The sequence below is a fragment of the Giraffa tippelskirchi genome, chromosome 4 (assembly GCF_054371585.1).
Source record: "Giraffa tippelskirchi isolate mGirTip1 chromosome 4, T2T-mGirTip1v1.2.pri, whole genome shotgun sequence".
Taxonomy (NCBI): domain Eukaryota; kingdom Metazoa; phylum Chordata; class Mammalia; order Artiodactyla; family Giraffidae; genus Giraffa; species Giraffa tippelskirchi.
Window position 1 is genome coordinate 57,405,141 of NC_137278.1, and position 17,870 is coordinate 57,423,010.

Below are 17,870 nucleotides of genomic sequence, written 5' to 3' on the forward strand. Positions count from 1 at the left end.
GCTGCTTCCTCTTCTTGTCTTTTGGAACAGCTGATCTTAGAATGCTCTCTTTGGGAGCCCTGAGCCCCCCTGCTGGACCTAACCTAAGGCCCCCAAGCTGGACAGGCCACATGTAGGCATGTCAGTGGAGCAGAGGCTGAAGGCGGCAGGTGGGTTTCGGTGCAGATGGAGACCCAGAAAACACCCTAAGCACTGCTTGCATCAGCATCCCCCAGAAAAACAAAGACCCCTGAGCTCCACTCAGGACAAAGTGGATCAGAATTCTAAAGAATGTAGCCCAGGAACCTTAACAAGCACCTTGGGACATTTAGACCGAGTCTGAGAAACAGTGGAATGAGGAATAGACCAGCTTGAGTAGAGGGAAGAAGGGGTTGGTGGATTTAAGTAAATAGGACGAAAAGGACTTTTTGAAGTGCTTCATTTTATAAGCAAATGCAGTTGAACAAGTAAACAAACAGAAAGGAATGTGGATGTTGGGACAGGCACAGCATCTCCAGCTGGGCACTTGAGCTTGGCAGACCCCAGGAAGGTGGTGAAGGGGAGGGGGTCCTGCTGCTGACACAGGGCTGTCTCCCTGTGAATGAGCATGGGGGATTTCATCACACATCACACCTGAGCCTCTTACTGAAGCAGCAGTTATGGCTCCTGGGGCCATCAAAATTCACCTTCCCTCCCCTGCCCTCCTCTACAAGGGAACCCTTCTGTGTTTGTGCAGGAGAAAGAGAAAGAGAAAGAGAGCCCAGTCAGTAGGACCCAAGCAATCAAAGACCTGGCACCTATGGAAACAGACAAAAGACAGAGAGACAGGAGGATGCAGGGCTCTGTGCACTGTTATTCATGTTGATAAATGGTACTAATAACATGTAAGGCAGACGTGAACATGGGAGCCAAAGACATGTCACTTCAGAAGACTGTTTATAGGAATGTCCACTGAGCATCTTGAGAAACAGATATTGATAAGGATTGAACTGAATTAAATTGGATTCAATTGACAGTAATGAATCTGATCCTCTTAGTCCTTTTAATCACTAGTGTCTTCCTACCAGTAACCAAAAGTGTTTATTTTGAGATTGTTGTTGGTTTTTTCTCCTCTTTAAGGAAATGAAAATAAAATACCAATGAAGTATTTTTAAAAGAGGATTATCTAAGGGACTGCCCTGGCAGTCCAGTGGTTAAGACTTCACCTTTCAATGCAGGGGGTGCGGGTTCAATCCTTGGTTGAGGAGCTAAGATTCCACATGCATGGAGGCCAAAAAACCCAAAACATAAAACAGGAGCAATACTGTAACAAATTCAGTAAAGACTTTAAATAATCTTCCCACCTCAAAACAAGAGGATTGGCTCAAACTAAACTATTACACTATATGTCGGGTTAGAAGCTGGGAGGAACATCTGCTCCTGCAGAGCTGGGAACGTAGCAACATCTCTGTTGTGAAGTTATATATTTGATCTGCACACTTTAGTCGTGAAGTCCTGTCGGACTCTTTTCGACTCCATGGACTGTAGCCCACCAGGATCCTCCATTCATGGGATTCTCCAGACAAGAATACTAGAACCGGTTGCCATTTCCTTCTCCAGGGGATCTTCCCAACGCAGAGATCGAATCCGAGTCTCTTCTGCATTGGCAGGTGGATTATTTACCTCCTGAGCCATTGGGGAAACCCAGGTACAGAGTAAGAAGGTGTTAAAGGTGAGGTGGCCGCGGTGTAGATGAGCCTAGAGGGGTTAGTTCCCAGCAGCCGCGCAGCCCGCGGGGGTCCTCCTGTGTACACAGGCCCGGGCCGGGCGAGGACGGCTCTGGCTCCCATGGCCTCACGCGGATGCCGAGTGCCCCTTCAGTGTGCATGGATGGGGCACATGATGGAGACGTGTGAACACTTGCGGGCTCACCCTCTTCTGATTACTGAAAGGCTCGTCTGTTGGAGTCTCTGGAGCGAGATGTTTTCCTGGAATGCAGCTCTAAGCCCGGAGAGTGGAGACTTAAACAGCACGAAGCACAGAGCTGCCAAAGGCATCTTTAGAGCTGCGACGGAAAGCCAGGACATTCCAAAGGCCTGCGCGGGAGGGAGGGAGCGGGCGTGGGGGGCGCCAGGGCGCGCGGCGCGCAGAGGAGGGGACTGTGGTCGGGAGGGCCGGTAGCGGTGAGATCCCGAGGCCTGAGCGGGGACCCTCAGAGCACCCAGCCCTTCCCCGCTGGATGCCGCGGCCCCTCCCGGGGCAGCCGGACTTCTCTTGCCTTTCGCCCGCTGTCTTTGGTGGCCCCGGCGCTGGCAGCCCCGTGGCCTTGGAGGAGCCGCTGCCGGAGAGAGGGGCGCGGAGACTTGGCACCGACGCTTGGCCCGCGGCCCTCGGCACAGCGCCCGCCTGCCGGGTCCCGCCCCGACCCGGACTCAGGGACCGCCCGCCCGTCCAGTACCCTCGAGCGCATTTCTCCAGCGTGCAGTCCGCCGGCGCCGGGTCCTCCAGAACAAGCCTTCCTTATCCTTCCCGCGCAGTGGCCAAGGCGCGCGCATCTCTCTCCAGCGCAACCGCTGCAACCATGGCCACCTCCTCCGCGCGGCCCGCCTTCCTGGTCATGACGGCCCTGGCGCTGCTGCTGCTGCTGTGCGTGGGCCCAGGTAAGGGGGCGATTCCTTGGCGCTAACGCCGAGAGGAGGGCGCGGAGACCAAGGCACACATCCCGAGCCCTGGCAAGGGCCAAGAGTTGAAAACGGTCTTGGATTGTGCCCTTGCAAGGTGGGAAGTGGCAGAATTCAGGGTCAAGGGCAGGGTCTCAGGTGTCCGCGGCAACCTTGGGAAAAGCGGCGGAGGAGGCTTGGACAGAATGCGAGGGGCAGGGCGCAGTGGGCACTGTAGGCAGGTGGCACCCAGAACTCAGAGGAGTCAAAGGGCCTTCATCCCCAGGGTCCCTTCCAGGGGTTCCCTTCCCGGCGCCTCGGCTCAGTGAAGTTCCAGGCCTGCAAATCTGCGCGAGCAGGAGCAGGGCCTCACCTCCTCGCTGGGGAAAAGCTCTGAAAGGAGAAATTCTTCTACTTCTCTACTTCTTGGAGACCCTCTTGAATGGGTTGGAAATCCCAGTTCATTCCCTAGAAAATGTGTGCATTCATGTACAGGGTGCAGATGAAGAGGGTGGGGTGCGGACTTCTGAACCCCGGCACCCACTTTAGGGAGGTTTCACCCTGAGCACTATCTTCCCTCTTGCCAGCCTTTATGGCTCAGGAGTGGCCTCCTGCAGGCAGGGGTGCCTTTGAGGGTGTGAGAGGTGGGGTGGTGACCCCAGGTCTACTGGGAAGATGCAGGGGCTGGAAGGTGGGAGGGTGACCTGCTCAGGAACCTGAGACTGAAGTTTCTCCCATCGCAAAGCAGCCAAGCAAGGTGGGTGGAAAGGCAGGACCCCCTTGGTTGCTGAATGTTTGTTTTGGGTGGTCAGTACAAGTAGGGAAGAGCAAACATGGGCAGGGGAGCAATGGGAGCCCTGGGGGGCATTAGCACAACAGAGGGGCTAGGGTGACTGCTTTTCTAATTTAGGACCACAGGGGAGGCCAGTCAATCACTCCCCATTACCTGATTTACCATCTCCGGCTTGTTCCTCCCATTTTAAGAACCACATCTAAATACAGCAAGTGGACATCAGCTAGAAACCTATTCTTTTCAGGACTTGTATTTTATTTCATTTATACCAAGACTGCAGTGATAGGAGTTGGTTAAAATATTATGATCATTGAGCTGGAATGTGAAAATTCTTATGACACCAAATGAAAATCATTATGTAAAGTCCCCAAGGTGATTTTATGACACCCAAAAGCATTTAACGGAGAAAGGGACCATTGCCCTTTCTTGGTCAGTTTATCAAGAGCTTCAAAGGGGGCATCTTGAAATTCCAAACCTGCTGGGAGATCGAATGCCAGAGAGCTAGACTTGATCAACTCAGGAGTGTGTATGAGCACAGCCTGGAAATGGTGACCAGTGGTGTTGGGGTAGAAATCCATGATGCTACAAGACAAACCCCACAGTGGCTCATTTGTTCTTTATTCCTTTCTTCAAATAAAGTTAGCATGGTGTCCACACTCACACATTGATATTTGCAGCTCAGTGGGTAGTAATTGGCACCATGGCATGGCTGATATTTATCATTTTAGAACTTGTTCACCCTTTTCAGTTGCGTAGCTGAATCTGATGAGGCTCACCTTTCTGGGGTAGTAGTGACACACATTTGCTGGGAGAAATTGCAGCTTCAGTGCAAATGCCACTCAGATGGTAAAGAATCTGCCTGCAATGAGGAAGAGCCAGGTTCAATCGCTGGGTCAGAAAGATCCCCTGGGGGAGAACATGGCAACCCGTTCCAGCATTCTTGCCTGGAGAATTCCACGGACAGAGGAGCCTGACAGGCTCTAGTCCAAGGGGTTCGCAAAGAGTCAGGCACAACTGAACGACCAATACTTTTCACTTTTCCAATGTCTGTTTCAATTCATCAATATTAAAGCACTCTTACAGAAGACAGACAGAGGGGTGGCACTTAATTCGGCAGGCTACTACTCTGAGTTGTTGGAGACTCATGCGTATTAAGATACTAAAATATGCTCAGATTCGTGCCCTCTCCATGTTGGCAAAGGTAGATTCCTTCGCTGGCTCTTGAGTTTGGGAGGGAAGCACAGACTGAAAGTGGTCCCACCCTGTGTAACTGAACCTCCCGTGCAGCAGCCTCCCCAGTGCTGACTCACAACTGATGCTCAGATACCTCTAGTGATTCTAGATGGGAAGCTTCTCTGGTGATTTGCTCCAGCCTTGGGTGGCTGTCTGGTGCTGGCAGCCTGCTGCCCACCCTAATCTATGGCCCAGTGGTACCTTAGAGCCATCCATCGCTCTGCTCCCAGAAGTTTCTTTCCTCTAGTTAAACATCTGTGTGTGTGTGTGTGTATGTGTGTGTGTTAGTCGCTCAGTCATGTCCAACTTTCTGGGACCCCACAGACTGTAGCCCACCAGGCTCCTCTGTCCATGGGGATTCCCCAGGCAAGAATACTGGAGTGGGTTGCCATGCCCTCCTCCAGGGGATCTTCCCAACCCAGGGATCGAACCCTGGTCTCCTGCATTGGCAGGCAGATTCTTTACCATCTGAGCCACCAGGGAAGCCTCAGTTAAACATCTAAATTCCTTTAATTTGTTATCATATCACACACACGGGCCGTTTGTTCCTTCTGGACTTTTTCCTCTTTCAAAACTTTTTCCTTTTGCCGGAACTCCTGCTTTTCTGTGACCATCTGAAGGTCACATGGTAGCACCTGAATCAGATAGTAAAGAGGTGGGCTGATCAGAGACAAGCCGAAACAGAAGCAGGACAAGTATTTCCTTTCTGCAAGATACTCTCCTTTTATTTATGCAGCCTAAAATTGTACCTGCTTTTTAAACAACCACATCTCTGTAGACTGACTGGAAGTGTAGACGATAATTCTGAATTCAGACCACTCCCCACTTAGCCCACTGCCCAGAGACACTAGCCCTCCTCTGAAGACATGAGGGTGGCCCCTCTGTGTTCTTGTCTTGCAGTGGGATCCCTAGAGTTCCCCCCAAACCTGGCTCCCTATTCTAAAGGCAGGTGGGAGGCACCCAGATTCAAACACCTGTGGGGGGCTTGAGAGGTAAAGTGCTGTTTACAGACCCCGGGGTCTGCCAAGTGACCTGGGTCCGGAAACATTCAAATACTAAATCTGTAAACATGGGGCACCTAAGAAAACACACTTGCAGGTCACGTTCAGCGGTGAGCAGCCAATTTGTGAGCTTTGGCTACCAATGTGTTTTTTTTTCTCCCCAACTACATAATAAATTCTTTAAGCAGAGTTTCTTAATCTTCTTTGGGCCCCAGACACTTCTGAAAATCTGGCCGGAGTTCTGGCTCCTATTTCGAGAAGACCACACCTTTGCAGTTGCAAATTGGTCACAGTTGGGGAGGGTAGGACCTGCCGAAGGATGGATACCGCCATCTCAGCATCTCCATCCTTGGGCCAGACTGTGGCTCATATACCTAAGGATGCTCTGCCCAGTCTTTACAAGGCTGGGCTCTCTCCCAGGGCCTCTGGTTCCCCCTCCATAGGACAAGCCTCATTCCTGTAAGTAGCACTCAGAGACCAAAGGCTTCCACAGTCTTCAAACCAGCTCATGGGGCAGAGGGGGCGTTCCATGAGATCAAACTCATCATTTCCTGTTAAACGATTGGGCAGGTTATAAACACTTCTAGATCTGAATACAAACAACAGTAAATGGTACAAATGATGCCTGATTGTAAGACAGTCAGGGCAAGTAACAATACAGGGCTGAACTTTGAGAGCACTGAGGCACGTTCCTTGGCTTGCGGTGAAGAAACCCCACTTCTGCCTTCATCTTCTCACGACTGCCATCTGTGTGGTGTCACCTCTTCTTGTAAGGACATCAGTCACTGGGTTGAGACACCAGCCTAAACCCAGCATCATGTTACCTCCAGATCCTTAACTTATTACATCTGCAAAGACCTTATTTCAAATCAGTTCCCATGTTGAGGTTCTGGGTGGTATGAATTTGGGGGGACACTATTCAGTAGACTACACCATGAAAAATAAAGTCTGCAGGCAGGTACATATGACAGATAGCTGCCTGAATATTATTTAATTTTTTAAAAAATTTTATACTACAATATGGGCTTCCCAGGTGGCTCAGTGATAAAAAGTTTCAGCCTGCCAATGCAGGATTTGATCCAGGGTTCAATCCCTGGGTGGGGAAGATCTCCTGAAGAAAGAAATGGCAACTCCTCACTCCAGTATTCTTGCCTAGAGAATCGCATGGACAGAGGAGCCTGGTAGGCTACAGTCCATGGGGTCACAAAGAGTCGGACCTGACTGAACAGCTGAGCACGCATGTATACATAGCCAGTTAACAATGTGATAGTTCAGGTGAACAACAGAGGGACTCAGCCATGCATGCAATACACATGTATCTATTCTCCCTCTAACTCCTGGCGACTGCCTGAATACTATGATAGAAGAGCTCAAAGGACAACGTTAACTTTTCCTGGAGAATAGTTCAGATGATCGCCAGTAGCTCAAAGTGTCCTGCTCAGCCATAGTCCTTGGCACCAGTTTGAGCAACGGGCAGCCTGAATGGCCTTTTCTACACAACAGGAAATGCAGCAGCCATTGGATACCAAGTTGCCCAAGCAGGATAAGGGCATGAAGTGAGTTTTTTCCAATGTGGATTTTTGCATGTGAGAAATTTAAGGGTGCAGTACAACCCTGAAACGATTTCTGTCTTCATTCCTTTAGGCGGCATAAGTGGAAACAAACTCAAGTTGCTGCTTCAGAAACGAGAAGGTAAATACAGCCTACATGGATAAGGGGGCATTCTTCACCAGGTTGCAGGGAAATGGGGATGTTGATGTGTTCACTGGAGGCTTGTGTTTGGAAAATGAAAAGTGTTTACTCCTTAAAAGGTTAGCAGATAGAAAGGGTGGGTCTGTGGGGATGCGGTGCGGTATTTCATCAGATAAATATTATTGCCAGTTAATGCTTCTCTGAGAGCTGTCAGTGTAGATTCAGAAATAAAAGGAACAGAGCGGCAGTGTTCAGTGAAGGCTGTTTTAGAACGCTGATGCCCTTTAGAGCACATGCCTGAGTCTAGAGCACACACAGCCTCAGTCCTGGGGCAGCACAGAGTGGGCTTGTGGGCGTCCCCCATACCCAAGTGGCCCTTGGGAGAGGGTTAACCGGAAAGACCGTTGTGTTGCTGACACTTGTTGTGAAGAACATGCCTCAGGTAGTGGCAATAGCACCTGAACAGTCTGGGAGCCACGCAGGTGAGTCCTGGGCCCCTGTAATGGGTTCCATCATCCTGTGGTCCTGTGAACACCATTCTCCCTCGGATTGTGCGTCTTCACCTGGAAAACAGGAGGTTATCTCTTCCTTAGAATGAAGACTGAATTTCTGAGGTGAACTTTTAACCACTTTTTCTTTCCCCTGAGTCAATGGGGCTCCAGGAGGTTGAATTTGAAGTCTGATCCCCGCTGTGGGGCCCTGGTGCTTATGCAGCTACTTCCCAGGGGGTCTGCAGTGACCCCTTGACCTGACACACACCTGCTGAACACATGCAGCCCCTCTCAGTATGGAGAGGGACTCCTAGCATCTCCCCAGCTCTTCCAGCTGATCCTGAGACCTTCGTCCACCCCTGACCTCCCAGGCCCCTCAGACGGCCCCCTCCCTGGGCTAGGCAGCCATCTCCCAGAGATACCAGGGCTGATGGGAGTTCTGGCAGGGCCACCTGTGGAAGGGATACCAGAGAGAAAGTGACTGAGAAAATCAGGGCTCCTCTGTGTACACCCTCAGTGTTTATCCAGCTCAAGCCAAGAAACACATGTTGAGCACCTACTGTGTGCGAAACAGTGTGACAGGCCCAGAGGGAAATGCCCAAACGAGCAGGCGGTGAGAATACAAACGTGCTGGTATTTACCCACGTGAGCAAGGACACAAGGGCACTTGACTTCCTTTTCCTGCACGGCCTCCATGCCAACCTCCAGGCAAAGACCGTCCATCCAGCGTCACAGATGAGGGGACAGGGGCTCAGAGACGGTCAGCAGGGCCAGCCCAGGACCCAGAGCTTCCCTGAGTGTATCTGCAGGACTGGGGCCCTTTGAGCACTGAGCCCATGACAGAAGGCATTCAGGGAAGCCGTGGGAAAGCAAGGGTCACTCCATTAAGAGGCAGTCCAATCGTCAGTGGTCACACAGTGGGACCCCAGGTGGCACCGCTTGTCCCCGCAGCCCCTGCTGGACTCACCTGGCTGGCCTGCCCAGGGCCCCCCTTGTTCCAGCTCTCTCTCCCCTGGACTCCTAAGCAGGCCCAGAGGGCTCTTGTTTACTTGGACAGTGAACACCCACCAGGCAGCACTGGATACACTGTGGTTTTCTGACAGCAGAGCCAACCGGGAAGCACCAGCCCCTGTTCAGGGCTGGACCTGGGTCTGAATGTGGCCAGGGGCTGCAGAGAAGGAGCTGAATTCGGTTCCTGCCCCAACCCCAGGCCTGTGATATGGCAGTGCCCAGAGGGCAGGGCTGACTACCCCAGAGCCCGGGGTGGGACCTAGTGAGGGAGACCGCACTGTACCCGTATCCTGCAGGAAGGATGTGCCAGACAGAGCATTTCCTGCCAGGTGGGGTGGGAGGGGATGTGGAAGAGCGATTCACCCCAGTGAGGAAAGAAATCATCTTTGTACTTGGCGGTGGGGGGGACCCTTCGTTTCAGCCCCTGCTCCTGCTACGACCCCAGTGGCTGTCCAGGAGAGCAGTGCCAAGGAGTTCCTGAGCAGCCTTAGGAGGCCCAAGCGGCAGCTGTGGGACCGCTCGAGGCCAGAGGTGCAGCAATGGTACCAGCACTTCCTGTACCTGGGCTTCGACGAGGCGGTGGGTGTCCTGGCTCCCTTGGCGGCAGGCCTGGGAGAGTGGGGGTGGTGCGGAGGCCTGGCTTCCCCTTGTTGGGATGGGGGGGGGCAGAGGCCTGGATCCCGTGGGGGTAGGTGGGACAGAGAGCTGGTTCCTACAGGGCAGAGTGGAGGTGAGGGGCAGAAGCCTGGATCTTCCTGAGGGAATGGGGGTTGGGGGGCAGAGGCCTGGCTCTCCCTGGGGGGATGAGGGTTGGGGGGGTGGGGGAGAGGCTTGGATGGTGGGAGGGCATGCAGGGAAATGGGCAGAGAATGAAGTTCTGTTATTTGCTCTGAAGTCAAAGCCAGAGCTGCCAGGCACTGGACCACGTGACCGTCAGGTGTAAGGGTGTTGGCTGGAATTTTCCACCCTGCTGTGCCCAATGGGATCCCTCCCATCAGGGTTTGGTAGCAGAATTCCAGAGACTTCTCTGCCCAGAGAGGCTGGGACTTAGATTCAGGGAGAGTCTGATTTTCCAAGGAACCCTCTGACCGTATCTGTATGGTTTTATCTGAGTGTGAGTAAATGTGAGGATCCAGTAAGGTTCTAACATATGCACAGATGGGACTAGAAGGACATGCATCCAGACACCAGTAGGGATTGGCAGTGGAAATAGCCCCTTTCTCTTTGTCTCCCTCCCACCATGCTTTTTTAAAAATGTAAGTCTGCATTATTTCTGTATTTATAAAGTATTTTTTAAGCTTTTTGAAAAAAAATTATTTTAAGGCAAAACCTCAAACAAGATTATAAAATGAGGAAAACCAAAGAATGAGGCTACTACACTATGTGACAAACTGCCGTATTGTGAGTGAAGCAAGCCATCTTCTTTTGAAAGCAGAGACTGGTGGGGGGCTGAGGTCGGTGGACGTCGGAGCTCCAGGCCAAGCAGATGAAGAGGGTGGAATTGTGCCCACGTAGTCAGTGTTTGTGGCCTGAGTCAGTGCACCAGACCTGTCTGAGCATCACTACAGGTGTGAGAGAGTCACCACCAGACATGCCCTGAGGCTGTAGTGTGATTCTGTTCACCACCATTCACTAAGCCCATAGCCTGTGCAGCAGCCCAGGCAGAACTGGGGGTCAGCGTCTGCCACACTAGACACCCAGTACTGGGGGCAGGCCCAGTTGTTACTGCATTGGGCAGATGTCTGCTTTCTTTACCAAAAAAGAGAAGAATGCTGAAGTCTGGGGTATATTCAGAACTCACAGGTAGGGGTTCAAGGGAAGGGGTGCATATCCCTTTGGGGACTAGGCTTTCAGCAGTGCTCTCCTGCTGGTTAGAACTGACCTCTGGCCCAGGGATGCTGTAGCCAGGAGTAATTTTTTTTTAAGTACTATTTATTATTTTTTATTGAAGTACAGTTGAGAAGTACTCTTTTATTGAAGTACGCTTGAAAGTCCCTTGAACTGCAATGGGATCAAACCAGTCAATCCTAAAGGAAATCAACCCAGAATATTCACTGGAAGGACTGATGCTGAAGCTGAAGCTCCAGTACTTTGGCCATCTGATGACTCACTGGAAAAGACCCTGATGCTGGGAAAGATTGAGGGCAGGAGGAGAAGGGGGAAACAGAGGATGAGATAGTTAGCATCACCGACTCAATGGACATGAATTTGAGCAAGCTCCAGGAGATGGTGAAGGTCAGGAAAAACCTGGCGTGCTGCAGTTCACAGGGTCGCAAGGAGTCGGACATGACTTAGTGACTGAACAAAAACAATTGATTTACAATGTTGTGTTAGTTTCAGATACACACGCACATATATATATGTTCTTTTTCAGGTTCTTTTCCCTTATAGTTACTACAGGATATTAAATATAGTTCCTCCTTGTGCTATACAGTAGGACCTTGTTGCGGGAGTTATTCTATTAGGGGTCATTCATTGTTGAAGAAAAACACCAGAGAAACATCACCAGTAAGATGTGCTCTGGGAAATGGTGTCTTTAATCCCATCCTTTCTCACCCTCTTCTCCAGAAATTTGAGGATGACATCAGCTATTGGCTGAACAGAAATCGGAATGGGCATGACTACTACGATTACTACCAGCACCACTACGATGAGGATGCGGCCAATGGCCCCCGTAGTGCCCACAGCTCCTGGCACGGAGCCAGAGTGAACTACGATGACTACTGACCACCTCTTTGGGCAGGTTCAGGCCGTGGGCTCTGCACAGCACTCGGGCTGTGTCTGCCGTGTCTGGGCTTGGCCCATCTTCCCTACTCGCTTTCTATGGCCAGAAAGGAAGCATTAACACAGAGAATATAAAGGCCTTTCGAGAGTCCATGCAAGTTCCTAACACTGCATTCCATTTAAAACAAGAAATAAAAAGCATTTTGTTTAAAAGTCTGAGTTTGAAAGTATGAATGAAACTTAAGCTGGCGAGAGTTTTCCTTTCCTGGATGTTTCTCAACCTCTCAGAGGCACCAAGTGTGACCCCTCCAAGAGTCCCTACCATCCCAAGCCACGGAACAGAGCAGGGGTCTTCAGTGTGTTAGAATTCAGTCCACACTAAATGCAAACACACAAGCAAAACCCAGCAAGAAAATTTATTGGAAATTATTTAAGATCACAGAACACAGTTTGGAGGATCTAATCATTGATGTGGTTTTGCAAGTTTGACTGCTCTGCCATGGCCCGAGCCAGAGCTAGACCTGTTTAATATTATCAGGCAGGAAAAATGGGTAATAGAAAAACCACTAAAGTTCGGTTGATTTCAGAGCTTCACTTACCTTAAGAAGTTAAACCCTGTCTAATGAATCCAAGATTTAAGAATATACTTTGCATCGTGTTTAAACAGCCTGAGTGAATGGAAAAGTGGGGGTGGGTGAAGGGAGGGGAGGGAGGTGGGGAGGTGACACCTGCAGAGGGGAGGGGCCCTCAGCATGGCTCTTGTACTCACAGACCCTCTGACAGCTTGCTGGAAGCTTTCTCACAAAACTGCTACGTGATTTGCACATAATCTCAGACACCCCATTATTCACAGGCTGCAGGTAATGAACCCCTGGGCTTGGTGGCGGATACCAGCTTCAGGAGAGCAGTGTTTCTGGAAAATCCTTACAACTTTTAAAAATTGGTGGTAAAACACACACAACATAAAATCCCCCGTTTTGAGCATTTTTTGGTGCACAATTCAGGTGCAATAAGTTCATTCACATTGTTGTGCAACTGTCACCAATCTCCATCTCCAGAGCCAGATATTCTGTCCATGAAACCATAAGTTCCCAGCCCTGCCCCACCTTCTTTCTGTCTGAATGGATTTGACTCCTCTAGGGACCTCCTGTAAGTGGAATCATACAGTATTCCTCTTTTGTTACTGACTCAATATTTCACTGAGCATTATGTCCTCAAGCTTCATCCCCCTTGTAGCATACCGCGTTTCTTCCCTTTTTAAGGCTGAGGAATATTCTATTTTGTGTGCAGACCACTCTTTGTTTATCTACCAACAGATACTGGGTTCCTTCCACCTCCTGGCTGGTGTGGCTAATGTTGTGAACACAGTCTGCAAATACTTCTTTCTGTCCCCACTTTCAGTTCTTTGGGGCATATACCCAGAAGTAGAATTATTGGATCATAAGGTAATTTGTTTTGTTTGTTGAGGAACCACCATTTGTTTTCTGCATCAGCTGTACTATTTTATATTTTAATATAAAAGAGTTGTAATTTACTGTTCAGGCACTCAGTCATGTCCAATTCTTTGCAACCCCATGGACTGCAGTACGCCAGGCTTCCCTGTCCATCACCAACTCCCAGAGCTTGCTCAAACTCATGTCCACTGACTTAGTGATGCTGTCCAACCATCTCATCCTGTCGGCCCCTTCTCCTCTTGCCTTCAATCTTTCCCAGCATTAGGATCTTTTCTAATGAATCGGCTCTTCGTATCAGGTGGCCTAACTATTGGAGCTTCAGCATCAGTCCTTCCAATGGATATTCAAGACTGATTTCCTTTAGGATTGACTAGTTTGATCTCCTTGCAGTCCAAGGGACGCTCAAGAGTCTTCTCCAATACCACAGTTCAAAAGCATCAATTCTTTAGCGCTCAGTTTTCTTTATAGTCCAACTCTCACATCCATATATGACTGCTGGAAAAACCATAGCCTCAACTAGACGGACCTTCGTTAGCAAAGTAATGTCTCTGCTATTTACCATCAGGGAAGCCCAAGAGTTGTAATAGGAAAGAGCTTTTGTATTCTGTACAAGTTAGTCACTGAAGGGATGTTGCCTTTAAGCCTATATTATACATAATGGCCAGACAAGGCAATGGCAACCCACTCCAGCATTCTTGCCTGGAAAATCCCATGGATGGAGGAGCCTGGTAGGCTGCAGTCCATGGGGTCGCTAAGAGTCAGACACAACTGAGCAACTTCTCTTTCACTTTTCACTTTCATGCATTGGAGAAGGAAATGGCAACCCACTCCAGTGTTCTTGTCTGGAGAATCCCAGGGACGGGGGAGCCTGCTGAGCTGCTATCTATGGGGTCGCACAGAGCTGGATACGACTGAAGCGACTTGGCGGCAGCAGCAGCATACCGTAGCACTCTAGGCTTCCCTGTCTTCCACTCTCTCCCAGGGTTGGCTCAGATTCATGGTCCATTGAGTCGGTGATGCCATCCTGCCCTCAATCTTTCCCAGCATCAGGGTCTTTTCCAATGAGTCGGCTCTTGGCATCAAGTGGTCAAAGTATTGGAGCGTCAAGATCAGTCCTTCTGTTGATTATTCAGGGTTGATTTCCTTTAGGATTGACTGGTTTGATCTCCTTGCTGTCCAAGGGACTTTCAAGAATCTTCTCCAGCACCACAGATCAAAAGCATCAATTCTTTGGTGCTCAGCCTTCTTTATGATTCAGTTCTCACGTCTATACACGACTACTGGAAAAACTGAAGCGACTTAGCAGCAGCAGCAGCATACATAATGGCCCATCTTGGGCACCCCTGCCTCCCAGATAATGAGCAAGAAGCTAAAATACCTTTGTTTAACTCCCAGGAAACCTCCTGACTAGGCCCACCTGTGAGTGTCTACAGGAAGATGAAATTCACATGCCGCCTCCAGAGGCTGCGGGTGGGGGGATGGGGAGGTGGAACCGGAAATGCGTGGCTGTAGTCCCTCCCCCTTATTATAAAAGGAGCTTGACTAACTCAGGCAAGATGGTTCTCTGAGGGCATAATTCCACCGTCTCCTGCATCTGCTGGCTTTCTGGATAAAGTCACTATTCTTTGCCCCAACAAGTCGTCTCTTCACTTATTGGCCTGTCCTGTGGGTATGAGATTGGACTCCGTAATAGAGTTACATTCAGACTTTTGCTTCTGTTTCTTAACCACTATGGTGCTGCTCAAACCCCAGTGCAGTGTTGGGGAGGGGGCTGGGCAGTGATGGAGAGCATGTCTTAGTTTCATTCCTAATCTTAAATGTTGCTGTGCTTCTCCATAAATTGTGTTTGCTGAGTGTTTTTGGTAGATGCCTTTTCTCAAGAAAGTTACTATTCTTTAAAAAATATGCTAAGAAGATTTTAAAATGTCATATGGATGCTGAATCCTAGATTATCTGTTGATAAATCATCCTTTTAAATCTGTTAATTAACAAATTAATAAAATTCTAACATTAAGAAATTGAATTGTGACTCTATGGACTGTAGCTGGCCAAGCTTCTCTGTCCATGGGATTCTCCAGGCAAGAATACTGAAATGGGTTGCCATTCCCTTCTCCAGGGGATCTTCCCGACCCAGGGATCGAACTCAAGTCTCCTGCATTGCAGGCAGATTCTTTACTGTCTGAGTCATCAATGAAGTGGAATAAAACAACTTGATCATGATTTTTTTCATTGTTGGATCTGGTTGGATAATATTAGTTCAGAATTTTTGCATCCATGTCCATGAGGAAGATTGGCCTGCAGTTGTTTCTGGTTCTGTTGTGGTCAGTTTGGGTGTCCAGCTTATGCTGGATTCCTAAAATAAATTATTTTCTGGTATTTTTCTATATAGAGATGGAATTCTCTGTCCTGAATGTTAGCATTCTGATAAAGCCATTTGGATGGAGTGTTTTCTTCATGGTATTAATAAAATTTTTGACTATTTGAATGCATTTATTTTACAGGTAAAGGATATTTTAACTTTGTTTCTCTCCTTGAATTTGTTTTGCAAAATTCTATCTCTCTAGGTAGTCATTGATTATAGGAAAGTTTTGAAGTGTGTTGAAAATTGTTCTTAATATCCTTTAATCTTTATTTCTCTGTAACATCTGTGGTTGTTTCTCATTCCATTTGTGCCTTAAAAAAAGTCTTTTCAAACATTTGTGCCTTTTTTTTTAATGAATCTTTTCAAACATTCAGTTTTTGCCTGTTGATGTGCTCTTTTGTATGCTTCTCTATGTCACAAATTTATGTTCACTTAATTTCCTTTCTTCTGCATCTGTGGGTCTTTGATTTAGCTCAATTTTGAGGCTTATTTTTTTTTCAAAGGCAAATACTTACTATTCCAAGTTTCCTCTTCAAGAACTGTATTCCATGAGTTTGATGTGAAAGGCTAGATGATGAAATCACCTAATTTCAATTATAATTTCTCCTTTGACCCATGAGTTGATTACGAGTGTTATTCAATTTCCAAGTGAATGAATTTTTCTAATTATCTTATTGGCTTTGTTTTCTTACCTAATTGCATTGTGTGTGTGTGTGTTTAATGTAGTCAGATCCTAATTCTTTGAAGTATACCAAGGCCAGCTTTACATCTGAGTGTGTGCCAGCCCAGCAGGGGTTCCTGTGTGCCTGAAAGAAATGTGTATTTCCCAGACATCAAATGCAGTCAAGTCCATTAGCTCAAGTCTGATTGTGACATTGTTCACATACTCTGTTTTCTTACTAATTTACTTGGTCCATTTGGTCTACTGATTCTGATAGGTGTGTTGAAATCCAACGATGGATTTGACTAGTTTTTTGTTTAATTTCTGTCAATCTGGCTTCATAGAAAGCTATGGTCTTTCCAGGTGGTTCTAGTGGTAAAGAACCTGCCTGCCAATGCAGGGGATGTAAGAGACGCAGGTTCGATCCCTGGGTCTGGAAGATCCCTTGGAGGAGGGAATGGCAACCCACTCCAGTATTCTTGCCTGGAGAATCCCATGGACAGAGGAGCCTGGTGGGCTACAGTCCATAGAGTCTCAAAGAGTTGGACACGAATGAAGTGACTTAACATGTATACACATATTCACACGGGACATGATAAATTTTTCTGGTGAATGGAGTCACTTACTTTTATGCATCACTTTGCCTTATTTCTAATAATGCTTTTTGCCTGAATTCTCTTTTGCTATTAATATTTGCCTTCTGTTGACAACTAATTGCCTGTTCTCTCTTTTCCATAGTTTGACTTTTTATCTTCCTGTGTGCTTTTGGTGTGTTTTTTGTAAAGAGTACATTGCTGAAATTGTTTTTTGGTTTTTTTAAATAGGGTATAACTTTTAAGGTCTGAACAGGAGAATTCAGTCCATTGACATGTATTATGATTAGTGATTTTTATCTCTAACATCACACTTTGAACTTGTCCCATTTTACCTGCTCCTCTCCTCCCTTTTCTTCCTGTCTTGCCATCATTTGGACTCTTCTGTTTTCCTTTACATCTTTCTTTTCCCTTCATTTCCTTTGAAGGGATCTGTTCTATTAGTGTTTGCCCATTTAATCCATATTTAACAAGTTATAGGCAGTCAATAGCCATAGTCATCTCCTGGACAATACAAGGACCCCCAAATACTTCATTTTGCGATCTCCTCTCCCAATTTATAAGCTACAATAACTCAGCATTTAAAATCTAGTCTACTGGGCACTTCCCTGGTGGCCCAGTAGTTAAGAATCTGCCTTCCAAAGCAGGGGATATGGATTTGATCCCTGGTCCAGGAAGATCCCTGATGCCATGGGGCAACTAAGCCTGTGCACCACAGATAATGAGTTCACGTGCTGCAACTATTGAAGCCTGTGTGCCATACAGCCTATGCTCCACAACAAAGAGAAGCCACTGTGATGAGAAGCCTGAGTACTGCAATGAAGAGCAGCCCCCGCTTGCCTCAACGAGAGAAAAGCCTATGTGCAGCAATAAAGACCTAGCACAGCCTAAATAAATAAGTTAAAACTTCGTCTGCTTATTTCCCCATGTTAGTTACCTTTGCCTCATTTACAGTCACTAGTTTGTTTAGATGTCACATATCATATCCAGCCTGGCTTACTATCTCTCCTTGAGACTCAGACCCTGTATCTGAGCTCCTCTTCCTTTGACTTCAATACCATCCTTTAAAATCCCTTTAGTGCTGGTCCTTTGATGGTCAACTCCCCAAGTCCACACTTTCCCTTGTGTTGCTTGGTTTAGGGTTTTGGTTGAGTTAATCAGCACTTGGGAGACACTATCCTACAGCTGTGTGGCTTCCACTGCTGTGTGAAGGATTTCACCATAACCTGTCATTTTA

At 48.1% G+C, this 17,870-nt stretch overlaps 1 protein-coding gene across 1 annotated transcript; it reads left to right on the forward strand.

Moving 5' to 3' along the window:
* The first annotated feature begins 2,106 nt into the window (after positions 1–2,106).
* Positions 2,107–11,776, forward strand: ECRG4 (ECRG4 augurin precursor). Its single transcript, XM_081593563.1, has 4 exons — positions 2,107–2,618; positions 7,290–7,337; positions 9,261–9,418; positions 11,408–11,776. Exons 1-4 carry the CDS (start codon positions 2,198–2,200, stop codon positions 11,564–11,566), a joined length of 786 nt encoding a protein of 261 aa, XP_081449689.1. The 5' UTR covers positions 2,107–2,197; the 3' UTR covers positions 11,567–11,776.
* Positions 11,777–17,870: the final 6,094 nt, after the last annotated feature.

Bases quoted from the DNA above. Each gene is read 5' to 3' on its own strand.
- ECRG4 (XM_081593563.1), top strand. From the start codon at position 2,198: ATGCCGCGGCCCCTCCCGGGGCAGCCGGACTTCTCTTGCCTTTCGCCC. The intron at 2,619-7,289 runs GTAAGGGGGCGA...TCATTCCTTTAG, and splicing joins GCTGCTGTGCGTGGGCCCAG to GCGGCATAAGTGGAAACAAA. The intron at 7,338-9,260 runs GTAAATACAGCC...CCTTCGTTTCAG, and splicing joins GCTGCTTCAGAAACGAGAAG to CCCCTGCTCCTGCTACGACC.